Source organism: Megascapheus bottae, chromosome 33 (assembly GCF_031878675.1).
Source record: "Megascapheus bottae isolate mThoBot1 chromosome 33, mThoBot2.hap1, whole genome shotgun sequence".
Classification (NCBI taxonomy): domain Eukaryota; kingdom Metazoa; phylum Chordata; class Mammalia; order Rodentia; family Geomyidae; genus Megascapheus; species Megascapheus bottae.
Genome location: NC_143541.1, coordinates 8,916,929 through 8,942,945, shown reverse-complemented (window position 1 = coordinate 8,942,945; position 26,017 = coordinate 8,916,929). Strand labels below are relative to the sequence as shown.

The 26,017-nt window shown below is 45.6% G+C and overlaps 1 protein-coding gene across 1 annotated transcript in view; it reads right to left on the bottom strand.

Moving 5' to 3' along the window:
• Positions 1-26,017, bottom strand: part of Chchd6 (coiled-coil-helix-coiled-coil-helix domain containing 6) — a 185,405-nt gene that overhangs the window by 61,562 nt on the left and 97,826 nt on the right. Inside the window, exon 5 of the mRNA XM_090323826.1 lies at positions 20,412-20,495. Within this exon, the coding sequence (XP_090179952.1) occupies positions 20,412-20,495 (84 nt within the window). The remainder of the gene's footprint in view (positions 1-20,411; positions 20,496-26,017) is intronic.

Below are 26,017 nucleotides of genomic sequence, written 5' to 3'. Positions count from 1 at the left end.
AAAATACACTTAAACAGAAATGCAATCTGGTAAAAACACATACACATGCAGGCATCTCCCTCGACAGGGAGCCTTTCTGGGCTGCCCAGACTGTTCGGTGGCTGGCCATGGACTCCTCTGGGATACTTCTTGACCTCACTGTCTTGCTCAGAGAAGGATCCAGCTCCCTGGAGATGCTGAGTGGTAGGACACTCAGCACAGGCACATTGTGTCTCTACCGCCCAGAACACGTGCTGGGAGATAAGAGAGAGGGGGTGGACAGAATAGGTAAAGGAAGAAAAACTGTCAGCTAGTCCAGCCCACAGCATTGTTTGGGTGAGTCCTGTTCTCTCTGCTTACGAACAGAACTATTTTCGAACCCAGACTTCCTCAGCTGGGAGACTACTGAGGGAACCCCCTTAACCACACTGGAGATTTGCGCATCGAGACAGCAGATCCTACATTGGCCACGTGGAGCCCTGGAGCCCCTTCTATGCATTTTCCTGCAGAGGCTCGGCCAGCAGCCTGAGCCAGCCCAGTCCTTGGGCTAGGCAGAGCATAGCTGGAAAGAGTGCACAGCTGGCATTCAGACCTCAGCCCTTGACCTCACCAAATTACCAATGCTCCTGCTTCCTCTAAGAGGCGTCCAAGGTGATTCTGTCACTGTGCTGTACCAATTCCCAGCTGAGTGGCCCCGAGGGAGAATTAAATGGGAGTGTTGTAGGCATGGAGGGGCAGGGATGTGAAATCCGCACACAGCAGGCCTGCGAGTGGGGAAGGGACAGGAATGGCCAGAAGAGAGCTGCTGGAGGAGGTAGCTGGATCAGGCCCTGGGCCTGAGCCCTCCCCTGGAGTAGCAAAAGCTGGGCTACTGGCTCTGAGAAGGGAGTGCAGATAGGGTAGGAGGAGCCTGTCCTAAGCCTTCCATGTTGGCGTGGTCAGTCCAAGCACCTTGTCTACTCGCCATCACTGTCCTTAAGGAATGCCTGTCTCCTTGTCTCTTTCATCCTGGCAGCCCTAGTACCCAATAACTACTGCCTAGTCTGAGGTCATCCTGTCTCAAGCAACAAATCTCTCTCGACTGTAGTGACCCAACAAGTTCTTTTAGGGCACAGACTGCTGCTTATTGGGGCATTGTACTGCAGCTAATGTTGAGAGGAAACTAGCAGGTAGATGGATGGCCAACTTGCTCCTGCTAGAACAGCCCCATTTGGGTGTCAGAGCCACCTGCTGCTCCATCCACACAACTGTGTCAAAGGTAGCTAGCTGCAGGTGTTTCCTGAGCTCCCCAGCCGCAAGTCTTGGATGTTAGACCTCCCTGGATTCTTTGCTAAGTCATGCATGCTCCACACTGAGCTGTTAAGGAAGGACTGCTTCACTCCTGTAGCCTTGAGAACCTGGCAACCAATTCAAGAAGGAAAGGGAACCAGAAGATGACAGTGGGCCTCAAGTTCCGCAGTGACAGCTTGCCACTCTGAATTCCCATTTCTCTATGCATGTGGAATTGAACCCGGGTCTTCGTGTATGCTAGGCAAGCACTCTACCACTAGGCCACACTCCCAGCCCCTGAATTTCCATTTCTATACCCATTTCCTGACCCATCAACTTCCGACCCCAGTGATCGTTTCTCATGATGGAAAATGGGTAAGGAGGGCTTAGCTTTTTTATGCCTCTGCCCACTTGTCTACTTCTATGAAAACAATATTCCCGCTGAATCACACCATAATTACATTTCCTTTCCCGAAAAAGTATTCCCTACAATAAATAACTTCCTCCTTCACAAATCTATCTTCCTTATACTTAGCTCTGGTTCCGACGCTCTCAACAAGCCTCTCCATCTTATCCTGTGGCTGGTGGAGTGTCAGGATCTTCCTGGCTCGAAACCCCATGCAGCTGTGCAGCTACCAAAGCAGTGCACTCCTGGGCCGCTGCCATACATTCCCCCCTTTCTGGGCCAGCTCCACACACGGCTGCACTGTGTGAGGGCGTTTCCCATGGTGCATCCCTATCTCCTGCCCCAGCTCCCACTTCCAGTTGTCTCTACAACGCATACGAGTTGTGTGCCTTGGCTACTTCCTTTCTCTTGAGAATCTCTTTCACAGGAAGGGGCACTGCTGGCCTCTCTGACCCACATGCAGCCACACCTAGCACTGTGTCACTTATGGACAGAATCTCCCTGACTACAGAATACAGGTGACAGCTCAGCTACATTCTTTTTCCTTCCTTCTCATCCCTCCACCCTCCTAGAAATCATATATAGGAGAGGAGTTTGTACACAGGTGTACCCCATCCCCATGTTGTTTTTTTGGTTTATTTTTTTGTTCTGCCAGTACTGGGGCTTGAACTCAGGACCTGAGCACTGTCCTTGGGCATTCCTCAAAGCTAGAGCTTTACACTAGCCACAACACCACTTCCGGCTTTTCTATATATGTGGTACTGAGGGATTGAGCCGGGTCTTCATGCATGCTAGGCAAGCACTCTACCACTAGACCAAACTCCCGGCCTAGTGAGTATTATAAATACTCATGACTTCAACTGACTCTTAGGTAGCTCCCTGTCCCTGCACTCCCAGACACCAGCCCACCCTCCCCACCCTGACCCACAGAAGCTAGCTGACAGCTAGCTGTAGTCACCAGGGCACTGGGGTTCAAGCACTACCGCTCAGTCTCTTTGAGAACCAGGAAACTATAAATACTGCTACAAAAGCACAGTCACACAGTACAGTTCACACCAATGCCACACTTTCGTAATACACGGTCTGTTTTTACCTTTGGTCCCCAACGCTGGAATCCAGGCAAAGACCATACACTGTATTCAGATGACACATTGCTTCCTTCAGTCTTAATCGGAACAGTTTCCTCCTCATCCTTTCATGACACTGGTGTTTTTGAAAAAGGTTAAGCCAGTTTTGAAGAACATTTAGTGATTTGAACAATGATTAGATTCAGGTTAAAAATTCTTGGTAGAAAAAAAAAGCGACGCAGTGGAGGCAGAATCCTCTACTGGTGATGACCCCTGGACTTCTCTGTTACAAAGATCTGCAGCACCATTTCCCAACCAGCACGCTCAGTTCTAATGTAACATGGCGTTCTTTTACCCTGTGGTAAGGCCCATCTCTTTCCTGTGACCTGGGGTAGAACGTTGTGATTTCAACAGATAACTTCGACTTCTGAGTACCAGCTACCTGGTGCTGGTACTTGGCTCTTTCTCAGAAAAGGTTCTTGGAACCTAGCATGCTAGGAGTAAGTCTAATCTACACAGAGGTACTCTGCTCAGTAACCTAGCTAAGGTCTCAACTGAGACCTAAGTGTTTCTAGCCCCTAGCCATCCAGTCTTCCCAAGACTCTGAGAAGCAGAGACCAGCTGCTGTTTCTGCCATATCCTGCCTGGACTCGTGACTCACAGCATTTACAACTATAATGAAGCATGGATGTGATTCCCCATCATGTTGGAGGTAAATGAATTACAACCACATTTGCCTTCTATAATTAATTAATAATTAGAGAGAGCCGGGTGCGGTGGCTCATGCCTGTAATCCTAGCTACTCAGGAGACTGAGATCTGAGGATCAAGGTTCAAAGCCAGCCCGGGGAACAAAAAGACCTGAGACTCTTATCGCCAATTAACCTCCAGAAAATGGGAAGTGGGGCTTGGCTCAAGGGTAGGGCAGTAGCCTTGAGCTGAAGAACTCAGGGACAGCACCCAGGCCAAGTTCAAGCCCCATGACCCACCAAAAATAATAAAATAAAATAATGGGGCCAGAGTTTGGCCTAGGGGTAGAGTGCTTGCCTAGCATGCATAAAGATCCAGGTTTGATTACTTGGTACCACATACATAGAAAAAAGCCAGCACTGGTACTGTGGCTCAAGTGATAGAGCTCTAGCCTTGAGAAAACCCAAGGACAGTGGTCAGGCCCTAAGCCCAAGCCCAGGACTGGCAATAATAATAATAATAATAATAATAATAATAATAATAATAGAAATAATGCTGCAAGGTCATGCGAGAATTCTATTTCCTAAGAGTATTTCATACAATTTCTAGATCAATCAATAATTTGTTTGAATTTATGACAGCAACTAAACAGGTATGTTATCCTTATATTACTGTAACAAAATACCTGGGACAATCAACTTAGGAAAAGGCTTATTTTGATTCCCAGTTTATAGAGTTTCAATCTATCATAGCTTGGTCCTCTGGACATGAGCTTGTGGTGGCACAGTGTATCCACTTTTCCAACCTGGAACTACACAGTACTTACTGGTCTAGAATGGACATTTCATGTGCCAGTCCTTTGGAGCTCACCACAGCTGGCTGGTCTATCCCTTCTGTGGCAGGACAATACTTCACACCACTATGGATGTAACACATCAAAGGATTCCTGGATGACAAACACTTCGCTGTAGACAGTTATGACTAAGCTGATAGGAATGGTCATTTTCTGTCAATTCAAGTTTCCATTCCTCCGGGATAAATGCCTAAGAGCACAACTGCTGGGTCATGTGGAAACTGCATTATTTAGGTATACAAAACGCTGCCAAACTTTCCCAGTGTACTAGCTCACATTCCAATCAGCAATATATGAGTGGCCCAGCTTCCCCACATCCTTGTCAACATCTGTCATTGTCATTCTTTTTAAGTTATGTAGTAGTAACTTACTGTGGGTTTAGTGAACAGTTTCTTTAATGGCTAACAATGAAGAACGTCCATGGGCTTATTTGCCACTGTAAATATCACTGGTTAATTTTTCAAAATTGGCCTGGTTTCTTTTAGTTTTTTTTTTAGCTACCAAGCTTTGAGAATTTTTTATATAGCCTACATACTATTTTGATATGTGGTATGCAAATATTTTCTTCCAATCTGTAGATTCTTTTTTCATATACTTCAAAAGGAAGTTCAGAATGGAAGTTCTCAATTCCAGTGAGCTTCCTTACTTCTTTCCTCCTTCCCTTCCTCTCTCCCTCCCTCCCTCCCCTCTTTCTTTTCTTTTCTCTCCCTCTTCCTTTTTGTCTTTTTCTTTTTGTTTTGTGCTGGTTCTGGAGCTTGAGCTCCAGCCCTTAGACATTGTCCCTGAGCTCTCTTACTCAAGGCTAGCTCTCTACCACTTGAGTCACAGCTCCATTTCCGGCTTTTTGCTGGTTAATTGGAGATAAGAGTCTCACAGATATTTCTACCTAGATTGCTCTGAACCTCTATTCTCTTCAGCTTCCTCAACAGTTAGGATTATAGGGGTGAGCCACTGACGTCCAGCATAGTCTTTCCCTTTATGGGTCATGCGTTTGCTGTTTTCATTGTTAGTATGATAAACTCCTTTACTGGTTCTACAGTAGTATTTGTTTTGTTTTGTTTAGTGGATTTCTTAAAGATTTTCCACATAGACGATATCATAGTCAATTTGTTTCTCCCTTTCCATTCACATGCATTAAATTTCTTTTTTCTTACGTTATTGCAGTAGCTAGAACTTCTAACATTGTGTTAAGCACAAATACCCTTGTCTTGTTCTTCATCTCAATCAATAGTATTTGGTATTTCACAATGAAAGTATTATGTTCGCTGTAGTCATTTTTGTACATGATCTTTATCAAGTAGAGGTAGTTTTCTTCCTAATTTGATTAGTTGGATTTTTTGAAATCCATTGGTAAATTTTGACTTTCATCAAGTGCTTTTTCTCTACTTATTAAATGATTACATATATTTTTTCTTTAGTTGGTTAACAAGGTAGAGATTACACTGATTTCCAAGTGCAGACCAGCTTTTAAACCTGAAATAAACCCCACTTTCTATGCATATGGTATATAGTTCTTTTTACACATTGCTAGATTTGGTTTGTAAACGTCTTATTAAGAGTTTCATGTTAGATACTGGTCTGTAGGTTTCTTCATCTTTGTCTGGTTTTGATATTATGGTAACACTGAGTGAACTGGGAAGTATGCCTTCCTCTCCCAGTTTCTGGAAGAGATTGTGTAAAACATTAGCACTACTTAAGCTGGATTCTATACAGTTTGATAATGTTGATTTCTGTTCTTCTGTACTCATTAAGTAAGATTTATTTAATAGCTTGGGATTAATCCATTTTATTAAATATCTACAAGTGCTTAAAATATGTACTCTGCTCTAGTTCAACAGTCTCTCTATATACCTATATCTCTATTTCTATCTCTCTATATATACATATTTGTAAATTCGATACCGTTAGTTGTGCTGTTTAGGTCTTTTAGATCCTTGCTGTTTCTTATGTTCTGGCAGTTCCTAAGAGGAAGATGTAGTAGACTTCAACTATTCAACTATAATACTGTAAACTGTGTCAGTTCTACTCTGTGACTGTTGTTTGATGCAAAGAAATTTAACATCAATTCTGGTAGGCTGATACATTTAATAATTATGTAATACCCTCTTCATTCCCAATAATTTGCTTTGAAATACTTTTATTAATATACACAAAGCCATTTCTATACTTTTATATTGTTTTCATAGCATACCAATTGTTTTAAAAAGAAAAATATACTTTTTAGATTGTTTGCATGGCGTGACTATTTTTTAAATGTACTTTCTACCTACTTATGTCATTGTTTTTGAACCGACACAACATATAACTGAATCATAATTTTTTATTAGTGTATGTGTTTAAAATTCACCCTAGCAATCATAGCCTTTAGGTGGCATATTTAGACTACACCTTTAAGGTAATTACTGATATCAGCATTCACATCTCTCATTTTACCATGCTGTTGGTTTGTTCCCTCTTTCTCATTCTTGACTCTTTCTCTTGCCTCCATGTGGTTGTGAAACATACCTTAGGACAGCATGCTGCTCCCCTTTAGCACAGCACTTCATACAATTCTTAGCTGGCTACACTGGGCATTATAGCCTATATATGTTGCTTACCACAGTCCACTAGTGTCACGCTCTACCTCCTCAGAGTGAAACAAGGAAACCTTACCCTACCCTATCCTTCTTAAGAGACTTTTTACCTTCAACACTCCTCAGTAACTTTTCCTGGAATATTTTTTTTTCTGCACACATTCAAACATTCAAGTCTACATCAGATGCTGTCCTGTTCTTTGTTTCTCCTTTTCCTCCTCCTCTTCTTTCTCTCCCTCCATCCTCCATCCTCCATCATCATCATCATCACCACCACCATCATCTCAAGAGAAGGAAGATAATCTACTACACTTGTCAGTCGTGGGACTTGAACTCTGGGCCTGGGTGCTGTCCCTGAGCTCTTCAGCTCAAGGCTACTGCCCTATCTCTTGAGCCACAGCCCCACTTCTGGTTTTCTGGAAGTTAACTGGAGATAACAGTCTCATGGACTTTAGTGCCTGGGCTGGCTTTGAACCTCTATCCTCAGATCTCAGCCTCCTGAGTAGCTAGGATTACAGGCATGAGCCACCACACCTGGCTACATTTTTGCTTTTTTCTATCTTTGCTTACCAATGTTCCAATCAAGATCTCTTGACTTTATTATTTCTTTTTGAAGAACTGAATTTCACATTTATAATTAGCATGTCAGATAGCCACTGATTCTCTTGGCACTGTTATTTGAGAACATCTTTATTGTTTCCTTATTTATGAACAATGGTTTTGTTGGATATAAACCCGTAGTTGACATTTTATTTTCAGCACAAGAACTATGTGCTACTTCCTCCAGTCTCTATGGTTTTAATGAAAAATTTACTGGAATTTGAACTGATGTTATCATTACAAATAATACATTGTTTCCCTCTGGTTAAAGTTACTTCTTTGTCTTCAGCGCTTAGGAGTTTAATTGTATCTATGTGTGAATTTGTTGAGGTTTATCTTACATAGGTTTTCCTGGCTTCCTGAATCAGATCTTTTATGCTCTTTTGGTCTGTCTGGCTCATGTGAGGCCATCTGGTTCTACCTGTGTGGTAGCCATGATTCCTCATCTACCGGGACAAAGGATAGCCCCTGCCCAGCTGCAGGGGCTGCAGTGGGAGATGGGAGTTCTTCCTGGCCGAGCATGGGCAGTCTTCCTGGGCAGGAGGTCCCATGTTGGTTAGTAGGAGGTCACTGCTACCTCCAATTAGAGAAAGAACTGTGTGGTGTCCTGCGATTTCTAGGTGAAGGAGAGGAACACAACCTGTAAAATGGAGTGTATTCCCTGGCTTCTTGTTGTCAGTGGGGCTCGAGCTTGATCCTTCACGCTGGTGCCACTGGACCTGCCTACCTCTGGTGGAACTGTCTTTCAATGCTGTGGGCCAGCAGTGTGGGCTGGGGTAAAGAGACATCTGTGCTGGAGGTAGTTCCTGCAGCCCTCGGGTCTTCAGTCAGGCTGCCCAGTCCTTTTCTCCCTTCAGAGTTACCTTTCAATTGCCTCTCAAGTGTTTTCAGGGTTCATAGAGCATGGAGAAACCTAGACATCTTGTTCAGACCAAAGTCCATCTACCTTAACATTTTTTCCTTCTACTGATATATTAAGACTCCATTGATAGAGCAGAGTCATTTATTCCTGTTCATATTGATTTAGACTTTTTTTTTAGACAGACTTGCTATATAGCCTAGGTTGGCCTTGAACTTGAGATTCTCCTCTCTCTCTGATTTAGTTGTTGTTGTTGTTGTTGTTGTTGGTGGTGGTGGTGGTGGTGGTGGTGTGTGTGTGTGTGTGTGTGTGTGTGTACGTGTGGATGGGTAGATGTGCATGTATGCATACATGCATGCTTGAAATCAGGGCCCCATGCTCTTGCTCAGCTCATGACTGGCACTCTACCACTTGAGTCACACCTCCAGTTTAGAATTTTGCTGTTTAACTGGAGATGGAATTTTGTGAACTGTTCTACTTGGGCTGGCCTAGAACTGCAATCCTCTAGGTCTCAGACTCCTGAGTAGCCAGAATTACAGGCACAACTGGCTTTTAATTATGAGTTAATTTAGTGCTTATCCTAGGGTTTGAGCTCAGGGCTTTTATTTTGTGCAAGGCCAGCATACTAGTGCTCAAGCCAAACCTCCTCTTTCAGCTTTTTGGTGATTAACTGAAGGTAAGAGTCCCACAGGATTTCTTGCCTGGGCTTGTTTTGAACCTTGGTCTTCAGATCTCAGCCTTCTGAATAGCTAAGATTACAGGCTTGAGCCACTAGCACCCAGCTGGCTTTTATCTTTGAATAAACAAAAACAAAAGCTTGGCTCAAAAGTCAAACTATCTACATAAAACCTACTCACAGAAGTGCCAGCCCCTCTCAGCCTTCTTGTTTCATCCCCATTCGTCGCTGTAGCCTAAGATTTCTATGAGTTTCTTGCCTTTCTTTTTGAAAAATAAGCAGCTCCATCTGCTTCCCCCTCGCCCCGCCCTTCCACACACTTTAGTCGAGGCATGTTTTAGCCTCAGCCTCTCAGCCAGCAGGTGGTCTTTCACTGAGCAATAATGACCTCCGCTCTTTACAATCCAGGCGGTTCTCCTGCAGAAACCCCTCTGGATGCATCCCTGAGTCCATTGAAGCCCTTCCCTCCAGGCTCACACTCCTCAATCTGCTGACTCACTCTGACTGCTTTCCCTCCTCAAATGCTACGGATGCGGATTTTTTTTTCTGACTTGCCTCATAATTCGTATTCTTCATTCAGTCATTTACATATTTCAGAGCCAGTCTCGAGGGAAAAAGGAGCTGCGTGTCTTAATGGAACATGTCTCCTCACTGAGTCTGCTGTAAAGTGGGTTTCTGTGAGGTGAACCCCACTCTCCAGGGTCATGCGTTCCAGTCCCCAGGGGAACAGTGGTCACTGGGTGTAATACTGCATTTAACAGTGTTGCCTATGTTTTAAGATCACGCGCTTGTGGAACATTTGCTTAAAAACATAAAATGTTAACAATTATACCTCACCACACTTTTTAAAATGTCACATAATACAAATACCAAAGATGACAGTACAACACTGTCACCATTTTGGCAAGCTGCGCTGGTATCTCACACCCAATTCTCATGTACAGGAAAACACAAGATTTTGGCAATGGAGTTGTTTCTTCTCACTCTACTCAAACAACCTTCACACTAACTCTTTCTCAAATACCTCACTGCTGCCTTTGTCTCAAATGAACTTTTCAGGCCTCTTTCCAAGCCCTCCTGCCCTCACACACAGCACCAGCCACTTCTGGATCCAGAGTGGAGAAGAGCTGGATGAGAGGCAGGCTTCCGCAGAGAGCTCATTTGCTCACGGATTCACACAACCAACAGTGCCGGAACGAGCTGATACTTATAAAATGCTTAGCACAGTGTCTGGCACACTGTAAGTATGCAACAAATATTAGCCTTTATCCTAGGCTAGGCAAAGCCACTGGCTAATATCCAACCACCAGCAGCAAATGAGCAGATCCTACAATGTATTCTTAGTTTGCCAAAAGCTGGTGTTCTCATTAGATGCCATTAGAATATCAAAAGTGCTTGCCAACTCTGACCATTTACTACAGGACAATGACATGACCTATATTCCTCCAGAGAAGAGCAGAGAAGCACAGCCGCCTTCGGGTTCCCACAGCAACATCCCTCAAGGAGAATCTATGACACCATAGACTATTTCTAGTCACCTCCAATAAAAACAAAATATGGTAAATTGTTTTCAAGAGGCCTGTTCATACACTGGGCAAGTCTGGTAAACAATGTAACCTCTCTGAGCTTGAGTCTAAAGCCTAGGCTCCTGAGATTCTAAGAACACTGGAACACCTCTAAACTGACTGGGTTTATTTAAAACAGCATAGAGTAGGATGATATCAACAATTCTCTCCAGACATGTTTGAGGCTTTTAATAAAGCATCATCTATAAAACTTGGACCCACCTCTCATGCCCTCTCCCTTCATTGCTAGTATTCCAAATATCCCAAGGAAGGTTCCCCTATGGAGAGCCCCTAAGGATGACAATGCAGCCAGCAGAAGGTTCCACACCCAGCTCTTGACGTGCTCCTGGATGGTCCTCAGATGTCTAGTCACAGGGGAGAGGGAGGGGTCAGGGAGCCCTTTTCCCTGGCAAAGGCTGCAGTGGCACCCCAGTGGGTAGACAGGACACAAGGAGTCCATCTCCCTAGCACCTGTGGTAAGTGGGTACTTCTCTGTGGGACACTTTTCCCTCTCCCTTCCCCCCCCCTTTTTTTTTGCTCGGGATTCTGATGCTGTGACACAAAGGACATTTCCTTACCTGAAGAACTGAGCTGAGGCAAAAGACAGGCCAATGTCACAATGCAAGATCTAGGAAACACTGAGCTCTAAAACAAGATCAAGAGGCTTGGCTGGATTATGAAGGGGATGAGAAGCCTGATGGGGTGGTGGGACAGGGGACCCAGAGGTGAGACCCTACCCCCGACCAAGGGTCCGGGGGCTACAGAAGGGCTTCCTTCTCAGAAGGGTGTTCCAGGTCTTAGGGCAAAGCATTAGGAGAGCTGCGCCCAGGCAAGCTGAACCTTCTGGAAATGTTAAAGATGGGGTGGTGGAAGGGAGCGTCTTCAAAGTGGATTAGGAGCAATAGGAACAAGAAGAGATATGGTGATATTGGGATGAAAGCTGTTGCATTAATAGAGACGGAGAGAAAGAACTACCAAACTCCCGTCTCCTGTCCCAGAGAACAATCTGAGACTGAACAAAGTGGATCAAGCACTCATATGAAGGAACTGAAGCACAAGGTAGGAGAGCCTGTGCAGAACATCTAGCTGCGCCAAATGAACTCAGACGTCCCAGTCCACATGTGCATGCCTCAGCTAGGAAGTCTCGCAAAAAATACTGGCGCACTGTGTGCATTCTGGAGAACTCGGAGAAACTGGGAAGACGCCCAAGACCAGACAATGTCTAGTTTAGCATGGGGTAGAGGAGACAGATTTTCATAAGGCCCCAAGGGCTAGGAGTTTGGCCTAGTGGTAGAGTGCTTGCCTAGAATGCACAAAGACCTGGGTTCAATTCCTTGGTACCACATACATAGAAAATCCAGGAATGGTGCTGTGGCTCAAGTGGTAGAATACTAGGCTTGAGGAAAGCCTCAAGACAGTGCTCAGGCCCTGAGTTCAAGCCCTAGGACTGGCAAAAGAAGGAAGAGGAGGGGACCGGGAGTTTGGCCTAGTGGTTAAAGTGCTTGCCTAGCATGCATGAAGACCCGGGTTCGATTCCCCGGTACCACATACATAGAAAAAAGCCAGAAGTGGTGCTGAGGCTCAAGTGGTAGAGCTCTAGCCTTGAGAAAGTCCAAGGACAGTGCTCAGGCCCTGAGCTCAAGCCCAGGACTGGCAAAAAAAAAAAAAAAAAAATACCAGCCATGCTGAATGTGGTAGTACATGCCTACGACTTTAAGCACTCAGAAGGTAGGGTCAGAAGGATCACAAGCTCAAGTCCAGCCTAGGCCCTGAAAGCAACACTCAGAAGTGCACACAGGGGTAGTGAGGCTGTTAAATGCCCTGGTCAAATCAAGCTGATCAAGGCCTGGAAGAGCAAAGTGAGAGGAGAAAAGAAAGGAAAAGCCCTTGGAGTAGCTAATGAAAATGAGTCTTCCCTGACAAGGGTAGGTGGTAACCTGCACACACGATGGACATGCACTTCTGGCTCTCCAACCCCTGAGTACCTATTTAGGAGACTTAATGCAGTAGTGGGAAAAACCAACACATGGTAACCCTGGAGCAGGAAACATTGCATATTAATGCAGCTGCTGGGAGGAATGCTGCAGAAACCACTTTAAGAGGAGATACAACAATAATGGAGGAAATGACATAAATCAGCAGCCGAGAACATCAACTTAACCGTGAGATTAGCCTTTAGCCTTACATGAAAATTTCCCCTTTCCCTGTAGCATTTATCTTTACTCCTCTGGATCAGGTCCGATGTGCTGACAGGAAAAAAAGAGAGTAAAAAGCTAAGGGAGTTTTCAAAGCCATTGGCATGAAGAAGTGTGTCCTATCTAGATGATGAATGAGTTAATGCCTAAAACCAAATGCAACGTGGGACTCTCTTGGGTCCTGACTCGTGCCAAAAGGAAACAAACAATAACACCAACACAGAAGATAGTCCTGACAAAAAAAAAAAAAGAGTCTGAATGGATGTCCATCCTCCAGGCAAGATAATGACACGGAGTCAGGTAAGAACACGTCCATACGGGCCAGGAGTTTGGCCTAGTGGTAGAGTGCTTACCTAGCATGCACAAAGACCCAGGTTCGATTTCTTGGTACCACATACACAGAAAAATGCTGGAAGTGATGCTGAGGCTCAAGGTAGAGCTCTAGCCTTGAGGAAAAACCCAAGGACAGTGCTAAGGCTCTGAGTTCAAGCCCTAGGACTAGCAAAACAAAAAAGAACACATTCATACATTTTGAGAGGTGCATAGTGAAATGTGTGGATTGAAGGGCAGACAAGTCACTAGGGTTTGCTTTCAAGTATTAAGTGAAGAACAAAAGACATAAAGGAGAGAGGAAGGAACGTGGCAGACTCACTTAAGTCTGAGGGATAAGGAAGAGAGGAAGCTCATTGTACTAAACTAGTCTACTTAAGGGTAAACTGCATTGTAGATCACTTTAAATATGAGCCAGACAATCTCCGAGAAGCTGGCCTAGTGCTGTCAACTGATAAATAAATGACCCACTTAATTTAGTCGTTAGAGCCTATGGACGGCAAATCACTCGTACGACACCTGTGCTGATCTCTGTATCTATTTCTCTATCTGTAAAATGGGGATGAATAAGAGTTCCTGCCCCATAAGCACCTTTGAACTTGTAACAAATTGGTACACATGGAACTTGCTCAGAACCCCTTGGGTACTTTTACATCAGCACACAAACTACATCAATTGTTTCCTTTACCATCTAGCCTTCAGGCCCATTGTGAAGGTCAAAGGAGGCAGTCAGGTAAAATTCTTGATCTGTGATTTTCACACAGAGCATCCACAGTAAGTTGTTTCTAGCAATCAGAAAAAGGAGTTTTGGAGACAGAGAGACAAAATTTGCTAGCAATGTTGTATTCATTCACTTACTTTTCAAAACTACACGAGGAGATGAGAACTGCTGTATTTCACAAAGAAGATTCTAAAACCTGGTGAAGAATGCGAGACTTAATGGCTGTAAATAACAGGCTGTGTCTTAACTCCTCCAAGTAAGGTTTTTCAAACCTCCTAACCCCATCACAGACATAATTTTGGCACTACACCAAGTGAAGGGCAGGTGGGAAGCCAGTTCAGAGGTCCAAGTCTAAGACATCTACCACCGAGAAGCCTGGCTACAAGGCCCAGGAAAGCCACAACCTTTCCAAATGAACAAGAAGTTGAAGCTTCTCACTTAGGTTCTGTCAGCTCAATGACCTGGTTTCTACAGTCTGAGGTAAGCCTGTGAGGTAGAGAAACATCTTTGTGAAAGCACCGGAAGCAAGGCAGAGTGGACCGAGGCAGACAGATAGATTGGTGGGGTGGGGATGGAAGGGATGGTACGAGGGTGGGGCTGTGACAACAGCGAGGTAGTGGTGACAGGAGGGGCAGTAGTGGTGGTGGTGACGGTACAGCGAGTGGTGGACGTGGCAGAAGCTCAGGAGGTGAAGGTGATGCTGGAAGTTGTTGGAGGTGATGGAAGGGAAGATGGAGTTGGAGGAGTTAGAGATGGAGGTGGAAGAGGTGGAGATGGTGACTGAAGTACAGATGACAAAGGGGAAGAGGTAAAGAAAGAGAGGAAGGAAGGGTGAAGGAAGAGGGACAGGAGGTGGAGGTAGTGATCAGGAGGAAGGCAGGGTGAGGTAGGGAAAGGCAGAGGGGGTGGCGGTAGAGCTGGAGGAGGAGGTGAAGGAGATGGTCAGAGTCAAGAAACTACATCCCTGCTATGTCATTAACTATCGGGATGACCTCTACAGACGAGAACAGCAGCAGTTAGACTGTAAGAGTGGGCTGGCAACAGTAAGGGCAGCTACCACTGACACAATGCACTACTACAGGCTGGGTTCAATGTTCTGTCTTTCACGTATAAACAGAAAATGTAGTAAACAGTGTCATTCTTACAAAGAAGTAGACCTCCAAGACCCAGGCTCTAAGTGACTTCACCATCCCCACAACCCACCCGTGGTGGAGACATAATGCCAACTGAAACCACTGTCCCAAGTGATCCTCCAACCAAATAACCACCTTGGACTGTTTGCTCCCAAGTGAAAGGATCGACTGGCTCTCAGTTTCTCTATCTTTCCGTGTCTCTGATGTTCTTACCAATCCACCAGGACAGGTATAAAGAACCCTATTCTGCTACAAAAAGCCATTGCATGTCTCTACGCAATATGCCATTTCATTTTGCACTTGCAGTGCATGTTGAAAACACTTCTACAGTGGTGCCATTTTGCAAAAGAGAAATAGTGGAAACTGTTAGCTGAGCATCCTTCTTTAGTCCAACGTAGTAAATTACTTCTGCAACAAAAATCTTCCCCAGTCTTTTGGGCTCCAAAGTCACCTCAGCAATAAACAACTGACCCCCTCTCCTCCATGGTCTCTCAGGTCACGGTCACCACTCCCTGCTCCGTCCCCTGCTCAGGCCACTCCTCTCTGCACACCTCTTACACGGAGAGTCCTCGCCACTCTGTCTCACTTCTCCAACGGTAAGCCTACTCTGAATGGCCGGCATCAGCCCTAGGCCTGAAAAAGACCAGGGCAACTGGCAGCATTTGCACAGCTGCGGCAGCTGGAGGCACCATCCATTCACTCCAGGCAGAGGTGGCTCTTGCTCAGATCCCCTCCCCCAATCAGAACAGGGCTTCCCTTGGACCCCTCCTTACTGAACATGCTCACGGCATCCCCTCTTAACATTCTCTCTTTGATGAAACTTCTTAAAAGAAAGGCTGGTGGCTATTTTTTCTGCCTTCTTCTGTGTTCTGCTCGCCCCAGCCCAGCTGCTTCCGCTGCTTCCGCCGCGTGCTCTCCATAAAGCTTTCAGGTGCGGCAAGAGCAGTGAAGGAGGCCTGCACTTACCCTTGCGAGCCCTGTCCAGCAGCACTCCGCCTGGGACACGCTCCTGCCGAACCTTCTCTCTCTGAGTGGCTGATGTGGTGGCAGGAGCCTCTCTACAGACCTGACTTCATCTATCAGCTGCACGGCTTCTGGCAGCTTGCTCAGCCTGCTTTTGAGTTTTTTTCATTTGTACAACATGTGTAACATAATCTACCTTGCAGAGCTACTGCCAGGATTAGTGATAACTTACGAAAGGAAGCGGCTTGGCAGACACGACACAGGCTCACAAAATCCTAATGACTATCATCTCGCAGGAGCAGAGCTCTCTGTCTGACATGTCTCAATCATTTGCTGGCCATCTCTGCCTCATAACCACATGTCCAGAATTAAACTCATCACCTTCCATAGTGTAGTGGTTCCATCATTTTTTTTTCTCTTAATGGCACCATTATTTTCCTGGGTATCCAAGCTCAAACTTCTCTCTAGCTTTCAGCCCTTTAAGAACTCCCAAAATTGAAGGGGGGAAAACCAAGACGGGTGGAGGGTGTGGGGGGGGAGGGAAATGGGTACCAAGACATGTGAAAGGGTATCAATGTAGGTGAATTAATGCACCTTCTATCTGGCAAATATCATGTAACCCTTTTACTAATTACAATAAAAAAATAAAAGTCGAAAAAAAAAAGAAAGAAAATCAATAGAAAAAAAAAAAGAACTCCCAAAATTATGCATGCTCGGTGAAGGAGACACTTGTCAGCCAGGCCGTTCACTACCTCATGCTAGCCTTCTTGTACAGCCTTACTCCCCACAACTTGGCATGCAGCACCTTATCTGTGGCTGGCTGTCCACCCAGAAGCCACAGCTTCACCTCGTCCTATCCCTCTGGCTACAGCAAGCATCCTGTTGATTCTCCAACACTGCTTTTACCAAACAACATTGTTGGCAAAGCTTCCTTCTTTTACTGCATCATTGCTTCCTACACACACACACACACACACACACACACACACACACACACACACACACACATTTACTGAGCACCTAGTCTATGCCAGTCACTGTATCCTCATCCCTTGGGAGTGATGAATCACCCTTCTGAATCAGACTGGTACTAACGCTGTGCTTAGACCTTCAAGTGAGACAAGAGGCAGCCAACAATGTTAACAGATAGGTATAAAACAGCATGGTGAGTGCTATAGGGTGCCAGGCCCCAGGGGAGGACAATGGGGGGATGGAAACAATTATGCTAGCACACACTGGGCACGCCAGCTTCACACCCAGCCTCTGTCCTATGCCATGCCCATGCCCCCTGCACTACAGCAACAGGTACGGTGTTCTGGGAACTCTTATGTAGTGGTGACAGATACAGAAGCATGCCAGCTGGGAGAGGAGGGATAGTGGAGGAGAGAAGATCCCAGAAGACACACACAGATGTGGGCTTGCAGCAGGCCTGTCACATGCCCCAGGGCATCTTTGAGCAGGGTGCACAACCTTTCTCTGTTTCTTGTCCATTAGTTACAATGAGGAGGAAAGACAAAATACATGTGCATGGCCTAGCTGGCAATCATTCAGGACATGTTAAGCCCCCTGGGCTTTGGAGAAAAAGCCCTTGTCAGACCCAGCAGGACAGCAAGGAGGGTGTGAGGTAGTAAAGGGCAGCAGAGGTCACTGGACCACCCATCTGCCCTTTTTTTACCCCCACTGTTGAGGAAGTCTAGCATAACTGAGAGGAAAGAGCACAGCCTCCAGTGCACAGCTAGGTGAATCCTCAACTGGGTGAGTACATTGGTAATTTCTACTTTGCCCCAACCTATATGTCTTCCTTCCAATCACAAACTCTCCCGTGCCCATCCATCTACCCTGCTTTCAACCAGCACAGAGGGTTCTGCTGTTTTCAAGCTGTATCCTAGATCACACAAGGTGCAGGCACTCATCCCTGTCTGGCCTCTTCTGCCTATCGTTTGTGTGGAGCAGTCTTCCACACAAGCGCCTTCATGGAGGCGGCTCCTTCCCACTCCTGCTGTAATTTATCGATTCTCTTGTTGGTAATTTGGGACTATCATGAATTTCTAGGAACCTACCCTCACACTTCTCCTGGGACCCAGGACATCTGTATGCTCAACTCTTAACACACACTAGACAACAGTTCATAAAAAAGCTGTGTTAATATAAGCTGCTACTAGCTATGCTTGCAAATTTGTCCCAAGTTACATCCTTATCAGAACCTGGTGGTCCATCCTTCTGCTCGGGCCATTCTCCTCTTGTGGCTGGGCTCTGCATCTCCCTGATGTTGAAGGGGACTTGGTACTTTTCCCATGGTTATGGAACACCACTGATCACCGGGAATGGCTTGTTTTCCTGAACACAGCACAAGTGATACACCAAGTGACCAGAACGAGACTAACAGGCCTGGGGCAGGCAGACTCTGTTGAGTGTCATCAGTGAAGAGAGAGTGTGCAGGGCTGGCAGGGTCTGATGAGTCTTTACTTGAGAAACCCGGAGGCAAAAGTCAGAAAAGGAAGAAGGGCAGGCTGTAAGGAAAAGGAAAGAGAGGGAAGGGGAATGGCAGATGGTTCAGAGATCTTGGAGCTATGTGCAAGGAAGGTGGAAATGTAAAGGTCTGAGAGTATTCAACAAATGAAAACCAAATTGTATAAAAGCAACAGCTAATAAAAAGACTGTTGAATGCTGTGTTTCCCATCTTCCCAGCCATTACAGGGATAAAATTATCTACAAGAAAGAGTGAGAGCCTTTTTCAAAACTCATATAACTAAGCCTGTTATTCCGTCTCTCCCTTCCTTCTGCAGTCCCCACAATCCCTGCTACCTTCCTCAGCAGCCTCACTTCCTGAGATGTGGAGGCTCTCCTCTCTCATTACAGCGGGCAAAATGCTATGTTTAAGAGGTGGGAAAGAAAGTGTGATTTTGCACCTCCTTCTGGAAGCATTTAATAACTGTTCAAGAGCATGTAAGAAAGCCTCCCATTTTCCCAAAAGCTCCTATCTGCATGCAGAAGGAATCTGGACTCCACATCACCCAGGGAGGGGAGGAGTAAATAGTGAAAGGCTTGGCTTCCTTCTGCAAAGCAGGGAACTAACTGTACAGGGAAAATCTGAAGTAGAAGTGGGAGAGGAGAGGAGAAAATAAAATTAAGAAGAGGAATAAATGTGGTGAGGCTATTTCCCTTCTTTCCCCAACAAGAGGAGCGCACACACATTCTCCTAGCGGCCAAGCTCAGAGATAGTGACACAGAGGAGCACAGCAGGAGACCAAAGCTGGAAAAACAATCTGTGCCTAGGAACAGATGGGCAACTGTGATCATTAGAGCTATGGCTGGTGGAGTTTTTCTACCCTTTGCTGGGACCTCAAACCATAGTCCCTGTCATTTTGTAAGCTCTAGTCAAACCTGTGCCTGAGCCTCCTCTGTAAAGCACTGGCTTGTTAAGGGGCGCTTGGTGAGCAGTTGAGGGTGCACTGCTGCTCCTCAGACTGCCGGGCATCGCCAGCAGTGCTTCAGAGGCTCCTGTGGTCAATTCTGACCCTTCTGATACAGAGGGGAACGTGTGTGTGTGTGTGTGTGTGTGTGTGTGTGTGTGTGTGTGTGTGTGAGAGAGAGAGAGAGAGAGAGAGAGAGAGAGAGAGAGAGAGAGAGAGAGAGAGAGAGAGAGAGAACAGAAAGCTACCCTCCTCCTGTCTCCACTGCCTAGGAATCCAGAAATCTACATTTTTGCCAGATTCCACTGTGGCACAGCACTAGAGAAAACCCCTGTGGAAATCAAGCCCCTCAAGCAAACTGTCAGTTTCAAAGCTCCAAACCATGACAAATGATTCACGAAGATTTGCCTGCAATAAGCTGATGGCTCAGGTTGTTTGGCATGCTGTCTGAGGCATGAAGGAGAACATTCTTTTAACCTCCCAACTATATCTCCTCTATGCTTTATGCCATTTCTTTGGAAAATCTGCCATAATAAACAAATTAACCACCTCCCAAAGTAAGCAAGTTACTCCAATGAATTTCCCTCCGTTGTTTATTATAGGCACCTTTTAAAAGGTATGAGGTATGTCTTTAACTAATTTCACAGGCCTGTCTTTAGAACAGCAGTGCGTGTGGAGCAGCAGTGCACTTTGATCTTCCCAGCTCCCAGGAGAAAATCAATAATACAACATTAATGTCTTTGTATAGCAAGACGTCACGTTATTATTATTTTTATCCAATGCAGCTTAACTAAAGTAAAAAAGGTATATTGGGTCTCAGCACCGCCCTGTGGTGAAAGTGATTTTTTTTTTCTAAAATTGAACTATAACTGAGCCAGCCACTCTGCGCATTCAACAAAAACCAGGCCAATTAAAAACCAATTATGTTGTGACTGTAACTTATTGAAAGGCTGGAATTGTGGTACTGGCTGCGGAGTGCGGGAAGGTGTGCCCACCGGGTGACAGGCGTTTGGGACCAGTGGGCTTAGGGCCTTGGCTCTCTTTTCCCCATGATGTTGGTGTATTCTGATCAGGTACCTGTGATACCTGGCCTCTTAAGAGAAGCCAACCATCAGCCTACCTTCTTCTCGATGCGCCCCAGCTGCTCTTTGTAGAAGGTGTCTCGGCGTTGTAGCTCTGCCTCTCTGCTCTCCAGCTCCCTGGTCTAGTTAGAAGAGAACAAAGCCTGTGTTAGCCGCCAGCCACAACGGGGGCTGCAGGGAGAAGGCGACTGACATTTCTGCTCACAACAACACTCAGAATGAGTAGAGCAGCAATAATGAACCCAAACCCCCACGATATAGCAGATTGTTCACATATATTATGTTTAATTTTCACAACAACCCTTCAAGGTGGGTAATTATTATAACCATTTTGCAGATGATAACTACTAACGCTTATTGAATGCTTACTATCCGCCAACTACTGTTCCATGTGCCTCCCACAGAGTGTCTGCCATGCTCCTTCCAACGCCTCCAGAAGGCAGGTAGGATTATTACAATCCCCCACTAGAGAGGAGGAGACAGACAAAACAGAGAGGTTACAGACGGATCCACAGCTCTCTGTTGCTTTAGAGGAGCTGGAGGCTGAGCCTTCATTGAGATGAGTCACATGGCATGGAAGGGCCGAGCTGGGCACCAGGCTGTGAGTCCTGACACTTCTGCCTGCACCTGTGCTGTACTGGCAGAGACCAGGCACCTACCCACCTTTGGAGCATACAAGTGGAAGGTCTCCATCTCCCTCTAGGTAGTTAGGAGCAGCCTCAGCCAATCAGGGAAAGCATCCTGGAGTGGAAGACCTGGGCTCTAACCCAGCTCCCCTATTAACTGGCTGGATGACTTTGAACAGTGGTCTCCATGCCACAGGGGTTCAGCTGCCTCTGATACAGTATGTGAAACTGGAAAGGCACTGTCTCTGCTCCCCAGCACCATAGGACTGCTTCATGGCTCAAGAAGAATCCTAAAAGAAATGTAGGGTAGTGCAAGGCCTTCACGAAGATCACCCAATCCCTTGCTGGGATAGCCATGCTCCTAAACCCTCTCAGGGCTTTCCAGAACCAGAATCTAGGTCCTCCTCCCTTCGGGCCTGCAGCAATGGTCATGTCCCATGCTGGGTTTGAGTCTGCCTGAGTAGAGTAGTGGCACTTAATTCTTAGCACTCCCAAAGCACAAACTGGTCAGTCACTAAACCCTGAGTTTTTCTTTCCCAAACATATGATGGTATCAACACATGGGTAAGAATCTCACAAAAATGCAAGGGAGGATAAAAATGGCAGTTGCTGAAAATTCATCTCCTTGGAAGGGATAGTAGCCTGGAACCTGTTGGAACCATCAGCAACAGGACCTGACCAAAAAAACCCAGCACCTATTAATTAATGTACAGTGCCAGGTGAAACGCCCGTGGGGCTAGGTGTCAGGCCACATCCCTGAGAATGGAGCTGTAACACTGGCTTTAACTCAAGGAGCCTAGAGTGCCTTGTTCCAGCTGCCCTCCTTGTGTGGTGTATTTCCCCTTACCTGACAAGTAGAAGGAAAGGAGAACTCTTGTCTCCCCAGATGCTACAGAATACCTGGAAATGCCAAGAAGGCCTCTGGAAGGCCTTTGGAATGTCAACAACTCTGCAAAGCAAAGCACAAATGCTAAGACTGAGAGCTTCAAAAGATCTCAGAGATCTCTGAAAGTGGACATCAAGAATATGTCCCAGAAACACAAGCATAGCTAGTCTATACTGGGCTCTCAACAGCCCAGAATTGATTTTGGAATAACATCTGGTACAATAGAGGTCGTTTGATACTATTATAGGCAGGAAGGAGTATCTCACAGAGTCCTGAACCTGCCATTTTCTGGTCAGTAATCCCAGACAAATAGATAAAATCTGAAAGCAAGATCATCCTGAGGCTTTTCAACTACAACTACCATCTACCCAATCTAAATGACATCTGTGATCCATCTTGGGGCAGAAGCTGCCACAACACTCAAGCCAGTAGCTTCCAAGTCTGTGCCAACAAGATATTATGATAAGAATGGGATGCAGGGCCAGGAGCATGGCTTAGGGGTAGAGTGCTTGCCTAGCACTCATGAAGCCCTGGCTTCCATTCCTCACTACCATGTACACAGAAAAATGCCAAAAGTGGTATTGTGGCTCAAGTGATGGAGTGTTAGTCTTGAGGAAAGCCCAAGGACAGTGCTCAGGCCCTGAATTCAAGCCCCAGGACTGGAGAAGGGCGGAGAATGGACGCAGAACTAAAATTCTGGGTAAAGTTGCCCCACCATCAGCACTTCTTCAGACAAGAGAGAGAAAGAGATTCTCATACACACACACACACACACACACACACAAGAAAGAACATGCATTTAATCTTAGCTGCTCTGGAGGCAGACATCAGGAGGATCACAGTTTTTTGCAGCCTGAGCAAAGGTTATAGCAAGATCCCAGGGCGGGGTGGGGTGGGGGTGTTTATAATCCCAGCTACACATGGTAGGAAGCTCTTGGTTCAAGAACAAATTTGGACCAAAGCAAAAATAAAATAAAGCAAAAAAAAAAAAAAAAGGCTAGAGTAGTGGCTTAAGTAATAAAGAGCTTGCCAACCAAGCATAAGGACCACTACCCCAGTACCACCAGAAGAGAACAAGGAAGAGGAAATAAAAGGAAGAAAAAAGGAGAAAGGGCTGAGGCTTAAGTGGTAGAGCTCTAGCCTTGAGAAAGTCCAAGGACAGTGCTCAGGCCCTGAGCTCAAGCCCAGGAGTGGCAAAAAAAAGGAGAAAAAAAGATGATTAAGAATATGTAGGGCACACTGAGGGCATTTTTCTATTTATATCAATATGTAGTATAGCTTGGCAGGGTCATGGAAAGACCTGATGAGCTTTTTAGAAAGGACTGCGTCTGTCTTCCCATTGATTAGAACAGCTCCATGCCATGTCTCCAACACCCTGTGAACCAGCAAGGTGCCTGCCCACACTGCCTCTGCTACTACCATGTGCTGCCTTGTCAGCTCTTGTCTCCTCTAAGGCCACTAATGAAATCTTCAAGACTGATGACAGCCAAGAGGTAACATGTGAAAAAGGTCAGGGCAAAGAGAATGTGATCCAAATATCTGGATGTTAGCACCTGGTCAGAACAGATACCCAAAGATTTAGAAGTCAAGAAACACAGCAGACAAAAATGGTCACTTGACACAGCTGCTTGACAGTCCAACACCTGCTTCCTAGCACTCCTAAGAGGCCACACAAAGTAGCTCTCCACATGACATTAGAACTAAGGAGCACAGGCAGGCTTCAATGACAGATTCAGTGATTTCCCAGCACGTTACTGAGTGTCTGCTATGTGACAGACATCAATGCAAAGGAGCTGCAGATATCAGGGAAACCAGAGAGCCACTTTCTGCTCTCATGGAGCTTAGATCCCAGTGGTCGAGGTAAATGTGTGTGCAGATAAATTTCAGAAACTGAATCATGCTGAAGAGACGGTAAGACAGAACAAGTCTGGGGTAGTAGGTTGCTATTTTGTTTGAGGAGATTTCCAAGAAAGTCTTAAGAGAAAGCAATTCCGTATTATGTATGTTGTATCTGACTCAAAGGCAAACGGTCGTGGTTGTAAGGCTTGCTCAGAGGCAGGACAGCTGACCAGGAGTCTTGGGAACCCTTGGTGGGTTAGTCGGGCCCTCCTCTAGTCAAGGCAGCACTGTGTGTTCCCACTTTGATGCACCTCCAAGCACAGAGCAACAGCAGATAAGAGCAGACCTCCAAAAAGATATGCCCAGGTTCAAAGACAAGATCAAAGCGTCCAACCCAGAACACAAACACAAAGCAGTGGGCGGGCAGAAGCTATGTGCCTGCTGGGCTTCAGGGACAGCCAAGGCCTCTCCATCCTGTGGTATGGGGATAAACCAAGCTCCACAGAGACAGGGGGAATGGCCACCTGGAGTCGAGACCTCCTGAAGGAGAAGGATCTCCTCCAGGGCTGTGTCAGCGTAAACCTAGGCTGCTGCGAGGTGGCCGAGCTAGCCCAGAGCCCACAGACTTAGCTCTTACCTCTGCAGTGTCACCAACAGCACTGTGGAGACCTTCAGAAAGAGCAGCCAGGCAGGGCCTGCCCTCTGATACCACACAGACAACTAGGAAAACGCCAGGCGGAAACGGAGAGAACACAAAACAACAAAACGCATCCAACTGCCTCATCAAAATAAGCCTGCAAGCCACAGAGAAGGGCTAATATATAAAGAGACTAATACATATATTACTATATTATAATATATATTATATAATGTATAATATTTGTTATATGATATTATACAATTATATATTTATCTAATATTTGGAGAGACTATAAAATCACTCCAGGTGAAATTAATTTTATGAGACCATATTAAAAACCCTTTTTATTATATAAAAATTCAAAACAGAATAAATAGGCATAGCCAAACAAGCTTCAACAACTTGAAACTAAGGAGATCTTTCAACTATACTCTCTATCCTCTTTATCCACAAGTATTTTACAGCAAATTATTTCACTATGCATACTTCAATATATTGATCTAAAAGATAATGGATTTTTACTTCCAAGGAGAACCAGAATATGATTGCATATTTTAAAAATAACAATAATTATTTCATGTCATCAAATATCTAGCCAGTACTAAAATTTCTCATTTATAAAGAATTTTAAATATACATTTTAAATGCTCAAAAAGTTTTATTCCTTTGAATAACTTGTGATTTATAAAAAAGAAATTACAAACTTGAAATGAACAAATCTCGAAACATAAATGTTAGAATTTTAAAATGTTCAAAATAAAACATCAAGACAAACCCTAAGCTGAGGGCTGGGAGGGAGAAATGGTACCTGAGTATAGTACAGAGATAGGAGCCAAAGAAAGACAAAGATGAAGAGCATGTACGAGGAGGCTGGAACTAGGCAACGACTGATTGGCCCCTGCCTGTGGAATGGATATTGCCAAGGAAGGCCATGGAAGGCAGGAGCCAAAGCAGGAGTCAGAGAGTCTGTCAGAACAGCAGCCAGGGTAGGGGAGAGCAGAGTGGGCATGAGTGAGAGTAAAGACAAAGGAAGGGAGGTAGGGAGCAAGATGTGGGGGTGAGGAGAATGAAAATGGGGGGCAGTAAGCAGAAAATGCCAAATAAAACCGTAGAAATAAGTGAGTCTGTTATCCCAAGAGCCATGTGGCGGGAGGCCTCTAAAATGCCACCAGCTACCCTTGGCTTCTGGCACTCAGGCCTCCAGTGAACATCACCCCTGGTGACACCACCACCCTCCAGGCGGCCAAGGGGACATAATGTCACTTCTGAGATGTGACTGCACCAGACAGTGACGTCTGCCTCCCTCACACCCTCCTCCCTTCTCATGAACTACTCACACTAGTGACACAAGTTTCTGTTTTAATGAGCTGCCCTATGTGATAATGAACTGAGGGTTGCACTGCCAATAGCCAGTGAGGAGCAGAGGCCCTCAGATCATCAGCCATGACAAGCTGGTGCCCGGATGGTCTCCATGGGCTGAGGACCCTGCCCAGTGGGCATGAGGGGCAACAGAAGCAGAAGACACTCCAACAGCAGAACCAGAAGACACTCCAACAGCAGAACCAGAAGACACTCCAACAGCAGAACCAGAAGACACTCCAACAGCAGAACCAGAAGACACTCCAACAACAGAAGCAGAACACACTCCAACAG